This window comes from Protopterus annectens, chromosome 3.part1, assembly GCF_019279795.1.
Source record: "Protopterus annectens isolate FY-2018-M chromosome 3.part1, PAN1.0, whole genome shotgun sequence".
NCBI lineage: Eukaryota > Metazoa > Chordata > Ceratodontiformes > Protopteridae > Protopterus > Protopterus annectens.
The window spans coordinates 442,330,590-442,352,771 of NC_056732.1; the positions used below are offsets into that span (position 1 = coordinate 442,330,590).

General features: G+C 41.7%; 1 protein-coding gene across 1 annotated transcript in view; it reads left to right on the forward strand.

The window, feature by feature from the left end:
• KMT2C (lysine methyltransferase 2C) overlaps nt 1-22,182 on the forward strand; it is a gene marked incomplete in the record, with an annotated part of 4,117,755 nt that overhangs the window by 1,951,015 nt on the left and 2,144,558 nt on the right. Inside the window, 1 exon segment of the mRNA XM_044066891.1 lies at nt 6,224-6,333. Coding sequence (XP_043922826.1) covers nt 6,224-6,333 — 110 coding nt within the window.

Sequence of the window (22,182 nt, forward strand, 5' to 3'; positions counted from 1 at the left end):
TGCAATTTGATCTTGCTCAGAACACCTTTTCATAAATCTTTTGCATGCATGCCTCTGGCCTACCTTACTCATTTTCTCAAACATTCATTGTTTGTTTTTCTTATCCATTGTACCCATAATATTGTTTTCCTCTGTAATATTGTTAATTTGTCTCTATTCGTATGTATTTGTATGTCTGTATGGGCCTTTTCCCCTTGGGTCTCCACTGAGAAATGGTAATTCTGTCCCAGCTGGACCAACCTGGTTAACAAATGCACATAAATAAATATATATATATATATATATATATATATATATATATATATATATATGTGTATATATATATATATATGTATATATATATATATATATATATGTGTGTGTGTGTGTGTATATATATATATATATATATATATATGGGTCTAGGTTACAACGTCGACAGATGAGAAGACCGACAGCGAAATCACCGACACGAAGATCGACGGATGAAAACACAGACGAGTACACGAGATGGGGAAAGGATGTGTAAGTATCGCGGTGATGACGGACGTTAGGGTGCGAGTAAGGTAAGTGTGCGATGTTGGCTGTCTGTAGGGGTAGGGTGGGTTAAGTGAGTTAGGGTTAGAGGCGCGAAGTTAGGTAAGGGTGCAGTAGTGAATGTTTTGGGTTAGGGGCGGGTTAAGTGAGTTAGGGTTAGGCGAAGTTAGGTAAGGTGCAGTAGTGAATGTTTTCGGTTAGGGGCGGGTTAAGTGAGTTATGGTTAGGGCGTGGGTTAGGTAAGGGTGCGGTAGTGAATTTGTTTGGTTAGGGGCGGGTTAAGTGAGTTAGGGTCAGGGATCGGGTTAGCTTAGTGTGCGATAGTGACGGACCTTAGGGTTAGGGTTTCGGTTAGGGTAGTGGATAGTTGTGTATGTTAGGTTTAGTGTTTGTTTGTTAGGATTTAGGTGTGCTTGTGTTGTGTGTGTGGTTTTTGGTCAGGGAATTTGTTTTGTTTATTGGTTGTTGTGATGATGTGTTGAGTGTGTGTGGTGTCGTGTTTGTGAGCTGTCGATGATGTGGTGTCGGTGATGTCGTTGTCGATGTTGTGTGCTGTTGGTGTTATAATCTAGAACCATATATATATATATATATGTGTGTGTGTGTGTGTGTGTATATATATATATATATATATATATATGTGTGTGTGTGTGTGTGTGTGTATATATATATATATATGTGTGTGTGTGTATATGTATATATATATATATATATATATATGTATATATATATATATATATATATATATATATATATATATATGTGTGTGTTTGTGTGTATATATATATATATATGTGCGTATATATATATATATATATATATATATATGTAGATATATATGTATATATGCACACACATATATATAAATATATATGTGTGTGTGTGTGTATTTATAGATAGGTATACGAGTAATTGAAAGGAAAACAGACCATACTAACATTCCTTTATTCATGTTAATTAACTGTCATTCACTCCAGCATTGTATAAATTGCGCAATTCGTGCCTTCCCTTAAGTTTCTCTCCTTTTTTTGAGCAGTATTCAGCATGTATTGTTTCCACAAATTTGTTTTGTTTCAATGTAATTTGCTCTTTCCTTTTTCGAAAGATCCCATTTCCAGTTCTTTTGTTTCATTTACAGTGTCCAGTACTTCGACCAGCTGGTTTAAATTTTTATTTCCATTTTTTAGTAATTGCTTTTTTGCAGCCATTAGCATTAAACTTAATAGTTTACTATGTACCTTTAATTTGTATGCTGTATGCCCGTTTAATAGAATCATTTCCTTAGTTACAACCATTTGCTTTCTCAATATTTTTGACAAAGTATTCTGTAAGAAATTTTTAAAACCTGTCAAGTTGTTAAATTAAAAATATGATGGTCAACCTTTTGATCACTGTTGCAGTTGTCTATATTTCGGTTCTACCTTTTTTGATTGGCCATTTTCCAAACCTTTTGCGCACCTTCCATTTGCCTTGTCAGGAGTTCGAGGGGCACTCCATATAAAGGCCCATCACCAAATTTCATCAGATATTTTTTGCCGCTGAGGAGTGCTACTTCGGCTGACCCCATTGAACTGTCAGCTAATGATGTTTAAGGTTGAGCAGATAAGTTCTTGTTGGGAAAAACCTTCCAGTAAAATTAATTTTCTGATGATCATTCGTGTTTTCTTAGTAAAACATTGCGTTGGTTAGGAAACTGAATGTTTTGGGGACTGGCATTGTTTTTCTTAGAAAGTTTGTAATTACTTTTGTGAACTTTGTTTTAAAAAATAAGTTCAACTTTTTGATAGAATTTTTCAAAAGACATATAGGTATTTATATTTAGAGCAATATGTTGTACTTGTGGGTTACTGTTGGTGGTCTGCTTACCTCTGTATCACGTGTTCATCCTGGCTTCTCTATCCACTTTCCAGGTGTTATGTTTGGCTTACTCATAAAACAGCTCTGTGGTTTTACCTTCCCCTGCCTACAGGAAGAAAAAAAGCTATTCGGAAATCTTTGTGGTTCAGTCCAACTCCTGTTGTGCCTCAGCAGCTAGTGGTTGACTCTGCTTCATCTTCCCTTGTACCAGACTGTGATAGACAAATGTGCTTTAAATGAAGTTTAGCAGGTTACACTTGGCAGTGGGAATCTGTCCCATTTTACAACATTCTTTCTTGCCTTGTAAACCATGTCTCCATGTTTTCTCCCCTTCTGCATCAGATGCTGGCTCAGAGAAGTAATAGAAGCAGTGCTCACCTGTCTGATGGGAGAAGTTTTATTTAAAGATTTTTCTGGTGCCAAAGAATAAAGGATCCTAGAGACCTGTACCTTTCTAAATTTCTTTTGTCAAGATTTCAAAGTTAAGAATGCTATCCCTTCATTCCCTTTTATCTATTCTCCCTTCTTTAACTTTCATGGTAAAGCTAAACTTAAAGAATGTTTACCATCACTTTCCCATTGGAAAGCTGCTCAGGTGTTTTTTTAAGATTTTCTGTGTCTGGAGTACATTGTCAGTTCTGTTTCTTACCCTTTGAACTTTCCACTGCACCAAGGATATTCACAAAGTACCTGGTCATAGTCACCATTTATTGCAGCTTTGAAGTCTGTGTTATCTTTGCTGACTCTTCCTCTAATTGTCAAAAGTCTACTACCCAGACTAAATTCAAGACATCAGTAAAGCTGATCATTTTGTCTATTACAATGATAAATGGAAAGGGCAAGCAGTGTCAAAGCAGACTGTTTCCAGATATTTGTCTTAAGTAATTGCCTTTTGTTATACTCACCATAGTAAGCCACTTCCAGGCAAAATTAGGGTCCGTTCCACAAGGGGCTTGGCTTCTTTGGTAGCCTTCTGGAAAGGACTGGATTCTAGTAGTATTCTAGAGGCAATAAATTTGTCTGTACACACTTGTACAAAGCTCTACACACTGGATTCTTTTCCCAAGCCCTGAACAAGGTTTATTAGGACCATTCTCTGCGGAGTCCTGGATTCATAGTTTATTTTTCCCTCCTCCCTTTTTAGTTTGTAAGCTATGTTAATTGATCCAAGTAGCTTAAGTTACTGCAGCAGTGGTCTTAACTGCTGAACAAGTTGTATAAGTAAATTACCATAACAGCATCCTCTCCCCCTCCTCCTTTTTTTGGCTGCGTTTTCCTTTTGTATTGCCATGGTGTGGATGTCTGTGTGTAAAATATATCTGTATCAGTATCTCTCTCTCTCTTTACATAAATATATATATATATATATATATATATATATATATATATATATATATATATATATATACACACACATATATATATATATATATATATATATGTATATATATATATATATATATATATATATATATATATATTTATATGTATATGTATACATCTGTGTGTGTGTATGTATATATATATATATATATATATATATATCTATCTATAGGTGCCAGGCAATTGATCAAACAGTGCACTGACACCCAGTAGATCAACATCTTAACGTTGAAGTCCCAATTATCAACACATTCTGTGCATGTTCCAAGGCTTACCCCAGAGCGGACTAAACCAACGGAAATTTTTTTTTGCATGGGACAAACGCTCTACACCCTCCACACCCCCTGCTAATTATATATATTGTCAAATTGCACAGTCCTTGTAGAAGGGAAATATTCCCCTACCCAGGGATTATGAGTTTCGCACATCTGTCGACCACCTGTCCTCTTATTTTGATACCTGAAACAAATGTGCCATAAAATTATTAGTGCAACTTTTAAATTACAAACCAAGATCCACACTGATATTTTCTATATTGCTTGGGAAATAAGAATATCACAGTTGCTGATTATTTAGTTTTTGGTGCCCAGAGGTGCAGGAGGCAGAAACTCCTGGACTGAATTGTTAGTTGGAGAGTGGCAGCTGTTTTGATAGTACCTTCTATGGAGACCAGTAGAAATAATCATCACACAGCATTATAACAATGCCAAGGCACTATCGGAAGTCAGAGAAAATGGAAAGCGTGCATAGGCCACACCTTTCTTGGATTGCATGTCTGCCCCTGTGGTGACCTCATGTTCACTTTGACATTTCTTTGCCCTCAGTGAGTGCTGAACTTGACACCCATCCTTCTGTTTGGCACGTGTTAGCAGTGCCTTTCTTCTAGTTGAATGGCTGGAGAAGGCTTGTGACTAACTTCATACTTTTGGAGGGCAGTTCCTAGAATCCCTGGCAGGAAGATAGGACTAGAGTGTTCTTTGTGATGCTTCCTCCTGTCTGGCAGTGCTTGATGGGCCGGGGGGAAGAAGCTTAACTGAGTCTGCCTGCTCTGTGGTCATTTGACAGAACACCCTTTGAACAGGGGAGTGAGCATGTCCTTTGAGAGGTGAGGAAAGTTTTCTTTTTGCCCCATGTTTTGCTTCCCCACAGCTGACCATCAGTTAAACACAGAGCCTCTGTTCATTCATTATAAATTCATAGATATTCCAAGACTAATGAGTCTTATGATGATGTATGCCTTGCCAGTACCCTTCCCCAGGCCACACCTCCTCTCATTCTACTTCTTTGACCATTTGCTGTCAATGATTAGCACCTCTGTCTGATATCCACTACTCCTGTCCAGTCTACTCTCCCCAAACTAGAGGGCTGCCAGCTTGTCCAATACTGGCAAATAGGTTAGTTTCTTTAACGGGCTGTAGAATGTTGAGATGAAATAAGAGGGTTATAGGTGTGTGTGTGTGTGTGTGTGTGTGTGTGTGTGTGTGTGTTTTGGGGGTGTTGGTGGTCTGTTTAAGCCTTACCTCCCTCCAGTGTGCTGGGCTTTGTCATGAGAGGAGGTGTATATAAGTGGTACACTGAAGGAAATGCTCCCACCTCTGTGGTAAAAGTTCATTCAGAGAGCGATTCTTTTTCCCTGCAACACCAGATTGCCAGCACAGTCATGGTGTTACCACCTGTGCCTCTTACGTTTGCCTACAGTGTGTCCCCAACACCTCCACCCCAGAAAAAATAGGTAGTCTCTCCCTTATCATTCCCCACCCCACTCCCGGTACAAACACTAGCTCCTGCAGGTGTCCAAACCTATAGGTAAACACAGGCCTCTTCGATCGTAGGACTTTATCCTGGGTCTACCAGTGGAGTTGGCCTCTCTGGATGACTATAGCTGTGCATGTGTTCTTTGACTGTGTAGCCTTCTGGACTAGTTACTCCTCAAAAACTGTAAATTAATTATACATGCAGCTTAGCTGTCTGCAGATCATTGATGTCTTATTGATATCCTTCCTATGTATAGATTTCTCATCTTGTTCTCTCATTCAGCATTGGCAGGATAGGAAAGAACCAGAAAGGGAAGGATCTGACCCTTCTTTTGGTGATATGTTTGTCATCATTAAAGACCAGAGGCCTAGTAGGTGTCTCTAAGAATTCTACTTTAAAATTGGAAGTTAAAATATGCTCTTTTGGGATGGGATGGAAAGAGTTAATTCAATTATAATTTGCTGTCTAAGCATTTATTGAAGATCTGTGAGTCAGTACTAAAAAGTTGTAGTTTGAGTGCTGTTTTTTCATCTGGATGGGGGCCTTAAATTTTCTTTTAACCTGCTGACTTATTGCTGTGTTCTTAATTGTTCCGTCACAAAACAGATTAATCTAAATGTAGTATATGAATAGTCTTAACTTAATCTGAGAGGTCTTCATAGTTCAGATTCTACTGCTGTCCATTTTAAACCATGATATCATTTTTTCTTAGATGGATTCATTCCCGCTGCCAAGATCTTAATACTGAGGAGGAACTAGAAAATGCTGCTGAAGGTGGTCTTGACTGCACCTTTTGTAGGCCCTATCTGACACCAACTCATGGTAAGAGAGATTTTGTATTAATTTATAAAAGTAAGAACTTATCTGACATTGTTGTCTTCATTTGATCTGTAGCCTGTGGGTGTAGGCACTGACACTGGTGCCGAGCCAGGCATATTCAAGCTACGGTGCTGAAACTGAGCTCCTCCCCTACCCATAATGCCCCTCTGTCCCTCACTACCTCAGATCTCATTTGCCACCATTCCAGCTACAAGCGGGTCATCTTGAGCTCCATCTTTCTTGTGAGCTTTTGGCTATTTACAAGAATCTTTGTACTCTGGTACCATCTTAAAAACTTTTCTGTTAGTTTCTGAACTTTTCCCTACCCTTCTTGTTCTTCGTAGATAGCAGTTTTCATTGCTTTAAGTCTCTTCTGGTCAGGTTCCCTTTTCTTTCTTTCTGTCTGTCATGGCTGATAAATCGGACAAGTCAGAGAAAGGTGCTGATTTTAAAAAAATGCACTGGGTGTGGGCATAAACTCCCACTCTCGGATGGTCACACGTTGTGTGTAGTATGTGTAGGTGTCCTTCACTTAGACTCTGGATGCTCTGTTTGTGCGGGGTTTTCTTCCCGTACCTTCACGGACAGATACAACAAACTGATTCTTAAGGGTTTGTTACCTAGTTCTTCTGCTACAGGCACAGGGATGCAGCCTCCTGTTAAGTCACCCGAGACTAAAAGCAAGGATGTCTATAAGAAAGCTGAGAGAGAGAGAAGGAGAGAGAGAAAAATCTAATCGTGACCACAGGCCCCTGGAGAAGAGGAGATCTGCAGAATCTTCCCCTGCTGCTGGTGAACCTTCTCCCAAGATCAGGCTTAAGTTATCTTCTCCTCAGCCTAGGTTCTCTCTCAAGCCCCCGGATTCAGCCTCGCCCAGGCACCACTCTCAGCCTGCAATCTGTGGCTTCCTCTGACAGGTCATCCCATAGCTTATCCGAAAGACAACTGGACCGACTGATGAGACGGTTCCTTCGAGCTCAAATCCAGCTGTGGGTCCTTCCTGCCCCCGCCCGACCATGAGCAGGGGGTCCTTCCCTTTCCTTTCTGGGTGTCCTCCTTTCCTGAGCCCCAGGACTTTGAGACCTTTGGATGTCAGAGTTGCCAGTGTCAATGCCGGCATTTATATTTTTGGTTTGTTTAATGCAGACCATGGCCTTGAGTTCCTCAGCCCTTTCTCTTCGGTGCTGGAGGGCTGTCTGGAGTCGTAGTCTGCTCTGCTACCGAGGGTTTGGTGTCAGCATCGAGGTTTTCGGTGCCTTCCCTTCCCCTCTGAGCTTCAGCACTGAGCAGCTTGGCACCGACTCCTTTGTCAGTGCAGATGGGGTCTGGGGTTTCAGCTCCGACTGCGCTCAGAGTCTCTGCGCAGGTGCTTGCAGTGCCGATCTCCCATTCTCCATCTGTATTCGATGTGGTGGAGAGGGTCCTCTCGGCATCGGTGTTAAGATCCTCGGTGCCTCCTCCTCCAGATCCTCTTCAGCTCCAGCTGGACTCTGGACCCGACATCTCCAGTCCTCCATTTCAGTGACACCCTCCAGACTTCTCTCCCTTTGGTGCCCCAGGCTTCCGGTTCATCCCCAGAATCTTTCCCCAAGGAAGCCCATCAGAAGCACCTGTGCAAGGGTAGGCACATTGCCTCCAGCCCTGAGTCTGTCACTGAAGACACAGACTGGGAGGAAGGTGAGGGCTCCCCCTGATGATGCCTCCTTTGGAGACATCATGGAAATTGTGTGACCGAAGGGTTGATGGTTGGCCCCAAAGCCCTGTCCAAATGAGTCAGTGTTCCTGGAGCCGTTCGGCACAGGCACATCTACTTCCTAGGTGATTGCTCCTGCGGACCCATTAGTAGACCTCATCACCCATGGGGTGTGGAAGGAACCGGATGTGGTGGAACCACCCCCAGAATGCCCTGACAAGGTTCTTAGCCCCCCCCCCCTAGACGGGGCTTTTTGGCAGAAGAGCATTCCTGTTGTCTTGGTGGTTGCAGCTGCCACAAAAAAGGAGCTGGCCCCGGGAGAGCTCCTCTGTCCATATGCCTGACAGGGATTCCAGAGCGATAGACTGGGGAAGTGTGTTTAAATGTCAGGGACCTTCTCTCTGCAGGCACTGAATTACATGGCAAATGCTACTAGACTGCAGAGATCACTCGTCTAGGAGCTTTCTGCGTCTAGCCTGGAGTCCATGTCAGCAGAGGAGAAGATTATCTTCTCCAGACTGGCCACTCTCAAAGCTATTTCTTCCACCCTTATGAGACTCCTCTCCTATGCCACAGAAGGCGCATCTAGAGCAGATAGTTCAGGAATCTCTACTAGGTGTTAGGCCTGGATGCAGCTTAGCCACTTCTCTGAACCCTTCAAGGTGTCCTTCATAAATGCCCCCTTTGATGGATCTTCCCTGTTTGGTCTGTGTAGGATACTTTAGTCCAGTGTGAGAAGGATGGTAAGACCCTTGAAGGCGAATTGCCGCGGTGCCAGATCACTGTTGCTGAATAAAGAAGAAAGGTGCTAGTGCAAGTATCAAAGAGGCAGTAAGAAGTTGTGGTTCCGGAAGTCCAGGGAACTTCCATCAAGACGCACCAGCAAAATCTTCCCGTAGAGGCAGATTAGGGGATTATTATTTCAGACGCCTCCCTAGGGGCAGGAGGGCTTCGGGGGAGCAAGGGTCTCGAGACTCTTGTCTGAATAGGTCCTTCTAGCGGCCCTGAAGTGTTGCCTGGCTGTCCTACCCAGGAGGCAGTCGAGGGTCGCTTTTCTCTGCACCCATTAGCGTGGGAAGCCATCATTTTGGATCAATGGGTGCTGACTGTAATTTCCATAGGCTGTCTGATATCATTTCTTCATCCACCAAAGACCCAAAAGACACCCCCAGATGTTCCACCTGCTCTCAGGGGGACAGCCGAACTCAAAATTTCAAAGCTGCTCAACAAGTGAGTCATCCAGCCATCTCTCCAGGACTATCCGGCATCTACTTGAGGTTCTTTTTGGTGCCCAAAAAGACAGGGGGACACAGACCGATCTTGGATTTCACTTTCTAGGACAGGTTTGTTGCCAAGACAAAGTTCTGGATGTTTGCAATTCAGTCTGTCCTTCCCTGCCTTCCAGAGGACTACTGAATGTGCTCAGTACATCTACAGGATGCTTACTTTCACATAAAGATGGACAAGCGTCACAAGACATTCCTACACTTCTGATCAGGAGCCAGGCATTATCAGTTCAGGTACCTCCATTTGGCCTCACCACAGCCCCCAGGGTGTTCGTGAAAGTGGTAGCAGTACTCACAGCGTATCTCAGGCTGCAGAGGATATGGGTTTTCTCCTACCTGAACGACTGGCTTCTATGGGCAATTTCCTCAGGCCGGCTTCTTATTGCAACACACATTCTGGGGAGTTCCAACATCCTAGCGGACAAACTCAGCAGGACCATTTTGTCTCCTCACGAGTGGTCTCTGAAACAGTTAATGGCGGATATGATCTTCCAGAAATGGGGTCAGCCGAGCTGCAAATCTCTTCACCTCAACTTCCAGTGTGAAGTGCAGCGAGTTTTTCGCCCTGATTCCCGCCAGAGGAGGAACTCCCAGAGATGCTGTAGGTCATGCTTGGCCCCCTGGTCTGCTGTATGCATATCCCCTCTTCCTCTTATGGCGAAATTCCTTTAGAAAGCTCAGAGGTGGAGGTGCCGCTTGATCCTCATTGCCCCCTTCTGGCCTCATCAGGTTTGCTTTTGTCTCCTTTGGGGTCACATTGTCAGTCCTCCTTGGATTCTGGGTCGATGTCCGGATCTGATTTTCAATCCGGATGGTGATTATCATTCCAATTTGGAAAGCCTGAAGCTCACAGCTTGGTTTCTGCAGTTCTAGTGATGGCTAGAGTTCTCGAGCTTTCATGTCCTGTGAAGCAGATATTGCTTTCCACTCACAAGTCGTCCTCCATGAAGATCTATGCTAGTAGATGGAAGAAATTTTCCATTTAGACATCCCACAATTCGCTGGATCCTTTCACTGCCTCTGTTCCTTTGGTTTTAGACTTTCTGGCTTGTATCTTCAACCAAGGTGCCAGTTTTTCTACAGTTAAAGTCCAACTAGCTGACATATCCCATTATCATGTCGGACTAAAGGATTCCTCTCTGGCAGCTTCTAGATTGTGCAAGGCCTTTTTGAAAGGAATGTTTCTTTTACGGCCTCCAGTTAAGGACCGGGCCCCTCCTTGGGACCTAACCTTTGTACTTCAAGTGCTGGTGTCGTCTCCCTTTGAGCTCTGTGCAAGAGTCGATCTACAGTTTTTGTCATGGAAATCAGCTCTATTGGTAGCCCTTACTTTATCTAAGCAGGTTTCTGAGTTACAGGCGCTTTGCATTCAGTCCCCATGCCTTATTTTTCACAATGATCATGTTTCTCTAAGGCCAAATCCTTCCTTCATACCCAGGGTTGCCTCAGAGAAGAATGTTAATCACGTCATTCATCTTCCTGTGTTCTTCCCAGAGTTTCAAAATAAAGGGGAGTATCAGTTAAACATGCTTGATGTACATAGGCAACTCCGTTTCTATCTAGACAGAACCAAATCTTTCAGGAAGTCCAATCAGCTGTTTGTATCACATTCTAAGTCCAGACTGGGATCGCCTGTTTCCAGGGTAACCATTGCCAACTGGATTGCGAAGTGCATCACATTTATTTATAAGATGCATGGTGTTCCTCTTTCTTCTACAGTAAAGGCACACTCCACCAGGGCTGTGTCTACTTCATCAATCTTTTTTTCTAGGGTACCAGTTGATGAGATATGCACTGCAGCTACATAGGCTAGGTCTCACACCTTCATATCCAATTACAAATTGGATATTTCATCTAGGAGTAGAGCTTCCTTTGGTTCCACCGTGCTCCGAAAGATCCTTCCTTAGGGCCATCCAGGGCTCAAATAGCTGGGGACTCTGTCCCTCAGGTTGAAGATCAAATGAAGACAACAATGTCAGATAAAGAAGTTATGTACTCACCATAATGTTTCATCTGCATTGTTGTTTTTCATTTGTCTTCAAACTTCCCTCCCTCCTTCCCCCTGTCCATGAGTGTTGGGCCTGGCAGAGGAGGCCTACTGTTCTCTGTCCTACCTCCTCTTCTAGAGGTTGTTCACTGTCAGTGTGTTTCTAGGGGTTTGGGTCAGTAACCTACTTGTCAGGCAAACATGATCGGAGGTAGTGAGGGAGAGAGGGGCGTTGTGGGTAAAGGAGGAGCTCATTTTCGGCACCTTAGCTTGGATATGGCCAGCTCGGCACCGATGTTGGTGCCTGTACCCACAGGTTGAAGACAAATGAACAACAATGCAGATGGAACATTATGGTAAGTACATAACTTCTTTTTTGGCAGTCTGTATTCAGTGACAGCATGAATTCAGTTATGGAATTTATTATGCAACTATTCATGTCCACATTGCTTTCTTGAGTGATAATGCTTGATGCATTTTAACATCATATTTTGCAGAGTGTAACTCAATAAACCATCCTTGCATTGCTAATAATTTTTTTATTGTTCTTCAGCGTGAAACTGCAAAGTTAGAAATCTTATAAGTACTCTGAAGAATTGCATTTTGTCTCTGCTTTTGCTTTAGCTTTAGTACATTCTAAAGAAGACATTTATTCTATCTTTGGAATCCTTCTGTAGGGTATGCACTGAGATTTCTTCTACTGTCCTCTGTTTGGTATTTGTCTGCCTCTTCCCTGTGCTTAGTGGTATGCACACCTCTTGCTGACCAGTGGGATGGCATCCCAGTTAAGAGCAAGAAAACATTCCTAGCCCCACTATCCTTCATTTTTTCTACATATCACACACTTAAGAACTCAGTCCTTGTATACTGCTTGTCCCATGAGAAACTGAAATTTTCTAATTGTTCTTGTAGACATCAGATTCTGAGCCAGCACTGGCACCATCACTTTCTGTTGCTTGACACCAGGCAGTACCGTAAGTGCCAATTTTTATTTTAGCTGCCTTCAAAGATGTTGGAAGCTTGAATCCCTACCTCTTCTCTTTGACTGTGGTTGCATTTTTAAATGCACAGTGCAGGGACCAGCAGTAGGTTCATTTGCAAGATCCTAGGATGTTGGCAGACTAATGTGCATGAATGAAGGGCTCTGAGCACACCAGGTGCTTTTATTCTGGTTTTGGCAGTGCAATGCAGCACTTGCAGGGAACGCTGTACTCAAGAGGTGTTGTCCTTTGAGTAAAATTGTAACCTGAAATTTCAGAGATCCAAAGTGGATGTTAAAGACCCCATGGCATATATTGGAAAGGAGATCAAGAGTTTTACTAAAATGTACACACTTTATATTACTTTTTTTGCAGCCTTAATATTCTTTTTCAAATCCATAATATTTTCTGAATTTCAAATTTTTTGTTGTATAACAGCAACCTATATTTCTCTCACTCTACAAATGGCAAAAATAGTGACACTGTGTACTTTTTTTAAGAAAGAAGCCACCGTATTAGCATAAAATCTAAAACACATATTAATATTCAAGTCACATGCATTTAAACTGGTGTAGTAAATTTAGTCAGAGGTGGCTTAAATGTACATAATTGTACATCTGTAGTCATTGACAGCATGTGCATGAGGTGGGCATTGCTATGCTACTTACAGTTCTCTCTTGTACAGTAAATGCTTGTAAGAGAGTGACAAGGTGTCGCAGAACAGTGCGTGTGTGTTTGTGTTGGTCGGAGTTAAGTTTTTCATTGTGATAGGATAGATGTTAAATGAGTGGTTAAAAGTGGAAGGGATATGTTCGCATTTAGAAGAGATGGGAAGTATGTATGTTTTTGTGGTGTGTGTGTAACATTTTGCATGAGTGATTAAAAGGCAAGTGTGGGATGAGTGACTGGGAGCTTACAGTGCTTTTTGAATATTTGGAGGTAGGGGGTCATTCTGTTTCTGGCTGACTGCATACAGTGTATAATTGCAAGGAGAGGTTGGAGTAATGGTGAAGAGTGGGTATGTATTTGGGAGATGTGGTGAATGTCTGGACATGTGTGTTAGAGTGTACGTCTGGTATGTTTGACAAGAACTTTGAAAAAAGGTGTCAGAGGTGTGTATTGTGTGAAAAGGGTGATTTTGTGAGACATATCTTGAGCAGTACTTCTCTTAAGGTAGTATGATCTCAGAGTTGGTTATGTAAAGTTTTGTGGGATAAGTGGGGTCCCCCCATGTTAAAAGTGTGTTTAGTGCGTCTCCTGTGTATTTGGGGCATGTGGTTGTTGATTGGTGTGGGTGTTGAGTGTAAATGTTGGCACATGTATTAGTTTGCAGAGTGTGTGTAGGCTGAAGTGTAGGTCAGGTTCTTGACACACTTATCACTGCAAATACCCATGCCCATTTTTGGTGACATTAGTCAATGTTACCACATCACCTAGAGACCATTTGTACACCCTCAAACAACTAGCTCTGACACTGCTATAGACCAACATTTACTTGTGCTCGCCCACCTTATTCTGCATTAGAATAATGGACTGATGGGTACTTGTAAGATGCCTGTGGTGAGTCTGGAATCATTGCTTGTCCTCCTTGGAAAAAGACCATTCCAGGACTGGGAAGAAAACCTCAGTGTAACAGGAGGCACACTGCCTTTAGTAGAATGAAGGCTTACTTTTCATCATTTTCTAGAGAACTTCAAATTAAGGGAGATCTTGGAAATGATAAAGCAGAAGGTGTGATGATCTGTAGACATCCTCATCCTCTTCTCAGTGCATCCCACAAAAGCTTTCTGTCCCTCCATTCCCTCTTCCTGAGTGATATGGATTGGTGGAGAACAGTGAGGCTTTGTAGGCTCTCCTCTGTCCAGGGTGGGAGGGTGAAGCATGTGCTACGAACCCAAGCTGCATATCTGAATCCCTGGTGGAGAACAGAGATCACATGTAGGTGCTTTTTGGCTTGAGGGACGTGGCTTTTTGACTGCATTACAAATGAAGTGTGGTTATACATAATAAAAAGGCCCATCGCATGTTTAATCCTGTTACTGCTGCAAGCATATGCAGTTGGAGTTGAGCACTGTCAGTCATAGAACTAGGTGCAGTATGACATGCTGCACGCCATTCCACTCCCTGACAGCTTGGACATATATTCAACTCCCACACTCACCCAGGTCTTGGCCCTTGTCTAATGAGAGAAAGAGCAGAAACGTGTCCCCTGACACTCAGATTATTGTAGAATTACCCTGTGTTGCCAGAGTCTGGATCCCTGTCAAACAAATGAAAGAGCACTGGTGATTGAACAGAACTAATGGCAGGAGCAAGTACTAAAGTTACTAGTGCAGTACCTACTGACAATAGCCTCAGTTGAGGAACAGTATAATACTAAGGATTAGAATCAGACTATCCCTTATGAAAATAAATAAATAAATAAATAATTGAACGGATGAATAAAATAAGCTCCTACACTAGAAAGCTCTGGCATCAATCAGTCAGAAAAGGATTTTAGAATGATGAACAGGTTTGAGAACTCTATTTACAAGCCCTCCTCATTTACCTTGAGGGCAATGAACAACATGCCACATGATGTGATTCCATAAAGAGCTAGCTGACATGGAAGTGCTACTTTCTAGAAAGGCTGCCCAGTACAGATATGAATAGTGAGTTAGTGTCAGCTTACACCATGTCGCCTATTGCAAACTTTACCATGCAGCTTACACATAATTTGGCAGATGGTGCTGGCATAGCACTGTACCATCACATCTCGTTGCATCAGACTGATTTTGCTAAACATAGTGAGGCAAATTTTCTGAAAGCTGCCTTTGATGTCACTGCATTTTTGGACCACCTGTCAGGACACATATAGAGAATATGTAAGAAGGTAAAACCCTGTCAGCTGTTGATGTGAAATTCCCGTCTTCCAAAAGCCAGTTCTTTACATTTCAGTGAGACTGTTCATGTTCTATAGGATGTCTGTGGTTGTTTGTCCCGCCACCTGCTCATGTGGATGACCATCATGTAGATCAGGTGTGCATAAGGACAGTAATATCCAGAGGTTGTATAGTATCCCATCTTACTCTGCCCCCACCTCACTGTCTCTCATTGCTGTCATATCAAAACGTCACAGAGGAGGAGGTTTTATCCCGCATACAGAAGTTGAGCTATCCAAGAGGTCCCACCATATAAGAAAAGATTCAGTTTTTACTTCACATTCATTTTGATGCCTAAGAAAACCAAGAGACGTTAAGCCCATTCTGCACATCATTAGCTTAAACCAGTTGATTCCCCAAGAGATTCCTTTAGTGTAGTCCATTGCACAGTTTCTTCTTTTTTTGCCTATCAAAAGGAGAGTGGGTGTGCTGTTTGGACTTTTAAGAATGCCTTCTCCACAAAAATGGAAAGGAATCCAGAAGGTTTATCCACTTTGAGTAGAAGAAACTCCTTATCTGTTTAGTATGCTTCCCTTTGATCTCAGCTCAGGCCCAAGGGCATGTGCATGTCCATGGTTGCAGTAAATCAGAGTATGCATGGAAGTGAAGATTTTTCCTTACCTGGATAGCTGGCTGCTAATTGTTTTGGCAGAGATTTAATTAATTTCAGTGAAGAAGTGACTTCTGAGTCTGTTTCAGTCCTTAGGGATTGCATTAAACATCAGTCTCAAAAGGAACGCACTTGAGGCCTCTCACATTCATTGAAGCATGTTGGGCACACACTCCTGAAGATTGTACCTTTTTGTTAGCAAGATCCTCACAGGAAGGTACAATCTGCTTGAGAGAGTACTTTCTTATAGGTATGATCCTCACTCTTCAGAAAGTTTTCTTTCACTTCATGCAAGGGCAGTCACCGACAGCCTGAGCATGTTATGTGATCTCAGGCTCATGACCATGGCCATGATTATGATTCTTAAACCAGTTTCTTCATGAGAGTGCTTTATTCCAATCTGAGGGTGTAGTAATGTCCACTATCTGAACCACTGACACAACCGATGAAGATTTCTAGTTCATGCAAGTGTAGCCTTATTTTTTTGTTATGTACACCAAAAGCTAACTCTAGTGACTCCCTTCCAAGCCCCTTATCCCTGCTGCGAATGTCAGTAAGTACACTTCTGTTTGGTGGGGTGGCACTGTCAGGACCCAACAGTCCAACGTGCATTATCACACACAGAGGCCAGCCTACACATTATTATGTGATTGCATTGTGATTCATCAACAAGCAGGGGAAAATGCACTCCTTTTTTTTTTGAGAATTAGAGGGTATGGATGTGGTCTATGTCCATAAACTGCTTTCAGGGAGCAAGACACATCTTTAGGGAAGATAGTTCCTTAACATATAGGCTCATCCGGTGTTCACTGTTGCCTCACGAGTGGTCTCATAGTCTGTTGGCATCATAGGTTCATAGGTGTGTACTAGGCCAGTGGCCCTGAAGCCTTTACAAGCCTAGTCCATAGAAGTGCCCTGGCATCATTCCACCATTAGTTCCCAGTGCCTCTATCAAGTATACCCACTGGAGAGATCCACGGGGTGAACTTTCTACTTCCCATCCACTCATCAAGATTTTTGTTGAAAAGGGCCAGTGCGTTGCTCTGCTTGACATGTATGGGAAGTCTATTACAGAGCATGGGCAGTCTCTGGGTTATGAACCTGTCCCTCCAGCATGTTCTGTTGATTGTGGTAATGAGGTTGAGGTCCCTGGAGTGTATGGTGCAGAGGGATTCAGATTTCATTAGGTATGTGTAACATTTCTAACAGGGCTGGGTCAGACATAGCTTTGTAAGTCAAGCAGAGATTTCTTCTTAATAGATGATATGAGACAGAAAAGCTGGAGTTTTTTGAGTCTGTCCTTGTAGGCCATGTGTTTAAGGCTTAGGATCCTCTTCATGAGGTACTTTTGTGGCCTTTCCAACTTTTGCAGGTGTTTAGTGAGGTACATGTCAAATGGGGCATTATACTCGATGACTAGTCTAATGAGGGAAGAGTGGAGAGAGATGATGACCTCTTTCTTTTTGGATGCAAAACCTTTGGTAATGAGATGTGCCACATAGGAGGACTTTCTGACCACAGTGGCAATGTGGTGGTCGAAGGAGAGGTTGCTGTCAACCTGTGTCCCCAGATCTCTTATAACACCTTCAGTGTTCAGTGGGCTACCATCAATGTGGTAATTAGTGGGAACTGAGTTTTACCCAAAGGGAATGACGATGCATTTTTTGGCATTAAGCTTAATGCCATGGTTTCGACACCAGTTGTTGGTCTCAGTGAGGCCTTTCTGTAGGATGTCTACATCACTTGGGGAGTTAGTAATGGCTCCCAGCTTGCAATCATCGGTGAACTTGGTCAGCCAGAGTCTCTCCATGTTGGCCTGGACTTCTGAGAAGTAGATGCCAAACAGGAGAGGACCCAGGACCGATCCCTGTGGGACTCCACTCGTGACTGGTCGGCAGTCTGACTTGGGAGTCTGCTACTTTCACACTGTGAGTTCTATCTGTGAGCCAATTTGCAACCCACCTAGTGATATAGGGGTTGATGCCTAGTTTGGTGAGTCGATCAATAATTTCTGAGTCATGGAGTGTCTTTTAGCCAGTAGAAGCTTTGCTGTGACTGGTTTGCATCCATGACCATTGCCAAGTGCAACAACTTCTACTACCTTTCTTCCCTTCAGTAAGAATGTCCGTGGGATTCAGTCATATAAAATTGACCTCTGGGACTAGTTTGACTAGCCCTCATTTCTCTTTATTCTTAAGTTAATTCAGATAGCCAAAATGGTGGAATCTGAAGTTTATTCTTGTATGTCCTTACTTGGTTTGTCAGATTTTATTCCTTATGAAATGGCCATTCCACCTGAAGTATTTCAGAATTATGCTGATGCAACCATCAGGCAGGCTTCACCCAGACCTTTGCTGTCTTTGACCAACACAGTGGTTACTTCGCTTCCAGTAGTGGCTAGGGTCCATTTTTATCCAGACATGGTAGTCCGTATCCTTACTTTTGTCCAGAGACCCAGAACCCAGTAAGTGTCAAAAACAGATAGACATATGTAGTATATGAACTGTGGCTAAAGGTTTGAATCCTATTATTGCTCCAGTGCTAGCCATACTGGCTTGCCTTAAGTATTTGACTCTAGGTTAATCTGTTCATCCAGTAAGGTAGATGTGGCAGCAATGTCTAATTTTGACAAAGGGATTCACTCTTCATTACTTGCCTTCCTGAGATTTTGCAAGGCCTTTCTACAAGGTATTTTCATTATCAGGCCATCTTTGAAGAATTCTGTTCCCTCTTCCAGTCTGTATCCTGGAGAAGCTAATGCTTCTACATTTTGAGCCAGCAGCCAGGGCAGAGTTGAAATTCTTCTCAAGGAAGACCCATTTTCTGATGACTATGACCTCTGCCAGGAAAATTTTGGAATTGCAGGCTCTGCCCCTCAAACTTCCTTATCCAGTCTTCCACAAGGATAGAACATTCTTATGTAACAACTCTTCTCTCTTGTTAGAGGTAGTTTCCAAAGCACATCTCTGCCATACTGTGCTCTTTTTTGTCTAAATATTCTGTCAGTGGAGTATGTATGTATGTGTGTGTGTGTGTGTGTGTGTGTGTGTGTGTGTGTGTGTGTATATATATATATATATATATATATATATATATATATATAGTGTTTATATTACCCTATCGAACAATATAAATAGCGAACGCTATTTCATCGTACCTAAAATATCTAAACCACAAAATACCGAACACACGGAACAGCAAATTTTTTTCCCAGGGAAAAAACTTTACTGTTCCGAAACACATACATACAACAGAACCGCACCAAAATAAGTAAACCACACACACACTTAACAAACCCATAATTCTAACCCTACACTACTACCTATCCACTCACCTTAACCATAAAGCCCCTAACTACCACACACTCACCTTACCCGCTCCCTAACCCTAAAGTCCCTAACTACTGCACACTCACCTTACCCGCTCCCTAACCCTAAAGCCCCTAACTACCACACACTCACCTTACCCACTCCCTAACCCTGAAGTCCCTAACTATTGCACACTCACCTTACCCCGATCCGTTCCCACACTTACCTTAACCCAATCCATAACCTTCCCAACACAGTAAAGTAAATAGCGAAGCCATGGAACGGACAACTAAAATCTTACCCTAGGTAAGATTTCGAAGTTCCTTGGCTTCGCTATTTTCAGTTTTTGACAAAAATGGATCAGTATTATAGCATTCGAAGTTTTGAAACTTCGATGCTATAATATAGACCCTATATATATATATATATATATATGTAATTTTCTTTTTTTTTTTTTTTTTTTTTTTTTTTTTTGTGAATGTGCACAGACAGCTCAAGATATTGTATTGTCTGGACACAACTAAACATGTTTGAAAAGATTCACAAGTGTTCTTTTCTTTTTCATACAACAGACTGGGCTATAAAATATCAGATTGCCTTGGCCAGGTGGTTGTTTAGCTATAGTAAGTTTCGTTGGCTCTGCTGTAAACTTAGTGAAAACAGGGCAGTAGCTACGTCTTTGGTCTTTTAATGGAATCCATCCATGGGTGATATTTGTGCAGCTGCCATGTGGGCTTCACTGAATAATTTAGCAGGACACTACTACCTCATGTAATCTTTAGACCTTGGTCATCTTTTGAAGCCAAGGGTATACTCCTATGAAACTCAACTAGGAGGTTCAGTTTTGGACGTCTACCCTAACTGTTTCATAGGTATTTACTAGGCTGTTATTCTGTGAGGATCTGAGGAAGCCTAGTCTTACATTCCTATTGTAGTTTTTTAGCCCTTCTATTTTGTGTATGAATATCACAGAAGTGGGCATAACAAAGGTATGATGGGACATTTACTTGTTGTCTCTTGCTGTGAAAGACCTGGGTGCTATACTGAGGTGAATTTAAGATTTCCCTTCTGGTAGTCCAAATTATGTTTGAAGAAAGTAAGATAAGTTTTATGCTCTATGTGGTGTAGAATACTGTTCAATACCAGCGCTATTCTCTGTGATACATATTTGTCCCTCCGATTTGTCCTGTTTATGTTGGAAGAGAGATTGAGATCCCTTGATTGGGTGTTTACACTGCCATTGGACTTGCAAATGTGTAATTGATCTGGCAGCTTAGGCTCTGTTGAAGCTGTATATGCCAAGTATCGGTCGCCTTTTAGTAGCCTGTATGATACTGAGAGAAGAAGAAAACCTTTGAGATGATCTACATAGTTTTTATTATTTAGGCCCTTTTATTTTGAGAGAACGTGTTGTCATTCCAGTTGTGACAAGTGTTTGGACAGATGTATAATAATGAAATGGCATTGTATTCAATGCTCAGACTAATGAGAGCCAAGTACAGTGGAATAATTACATCCCTGGATCTGGTTACCATACCTTTAGATATAAGCTTTGCGAAGAAAAAAATACTTCCTTACAATAGTGGATATGTGGTGAACAAAGGACAGTTTATTATTGCCATAGGTTTCAGATCACTTTCTATGGGATAAACTTTCAGAGTGCAATGTCCATGTGGTAGTTACAGAAGAAGTCATGTTTGACAGAGGGTACTGTTATACATTTCGTGGTATTTTGTTTTAGTCCATGATTTTGATACCAGTTAATTGTCTCTTGGAAAAGTCCTGTTGGAGGATCTTGATGTCCCTTGGGGAGTTTGATATCAAAATAAATCCAAGGCAGAAGGTTACAAACAGCAACTGTTTTATTTGGTAAAACCACTTAAAACCAAAACAAATTTTTTTTTACATATATATTAAGTGCTTTCGTCCCTTATCGGAACTTCATCAAAATGTAAAAAGTTAAATTACAAAACTGATCCAGCGAGTTTGCATTGAAGAAGACCAGAACTTTCTAAACATACGTTTCAGGATGTACAAGTCTTCAGTTATGGAAAGGTTGTTGAAGTCTCCTACGTGAATAGTGTTTGGCTTAATGCATAGAGATTTTGTCCTAGTTAGGTAGGAGGTACGGGCTGAGAGGGACCTACCAGGTTTCCTATAATTAGCTATGATATGATACGATACGATATGATATGATAAGGGGTTTTATTTCTACTAAGTTGGGTGTGGAGGATTTCCAGTTCATTATTTTTGCCTAAAGAGACTGGAGGTGAAATTCTTTTTCTAAAAATATGGAGACATTGTCACCTTTAATGCCTTCTTCTAATGAATGTGTGGTAGGCAGTGAAGCCCTGCATTGATGCAGTTCGCATTGGTCTTGAACCAGGTCTCTGTGATGATGCACAGATCAGTTGTTTTCTGGAGTAAGGAGTGAGGTTTATTTTGTTTAGGCTCTTAGGGTTATGCAACAGTACCTTTATGGTATCTGGATTCTGTTTTATGTTGGAAGTTTTAGAAGACTGACATTGCTTAAAAAAGGCACCAGTGGGGGTGGACTAAGAATTATCCAGTATATTAAAGCCTTGGAGGGATAGGTGGAGGCCAACCTTCCTTCCTAGACAGATCTGTATTGTATCCCCTTTCAATGATACCTTAACGCTAAACCAGTTGTTTAAGTCTGTTATTTATTTGTAATGGTTAACAAGGATGGATATCCTCATCCCAGATTTGAAAGTATTTTTAACATCTTTATTAAGTCATATGACATGAGTGCACATGCATTAATAGAAAAGGAAACAAACCTCAGTACTATTTTGTAGAATTCATAAATGTTTTCTTTTTTTATCAAATTTATAGACCAACTTAGCTGATCTATGAGCTGGTAAGTTGTCATTCAGGATTTTTTTTTTTGTTTCATGTGCCTTTCTACTTCCATGCCTGATGGCCATAAGCATTCCAGAATTTTATTTGCAGGCACATATATACACATTTCTATGTTTTTACTATGCATCATTTTTCTTATAATATCCTTTGTTGTTATTCCGTAATTGACCCCAAGCTCCTCCTT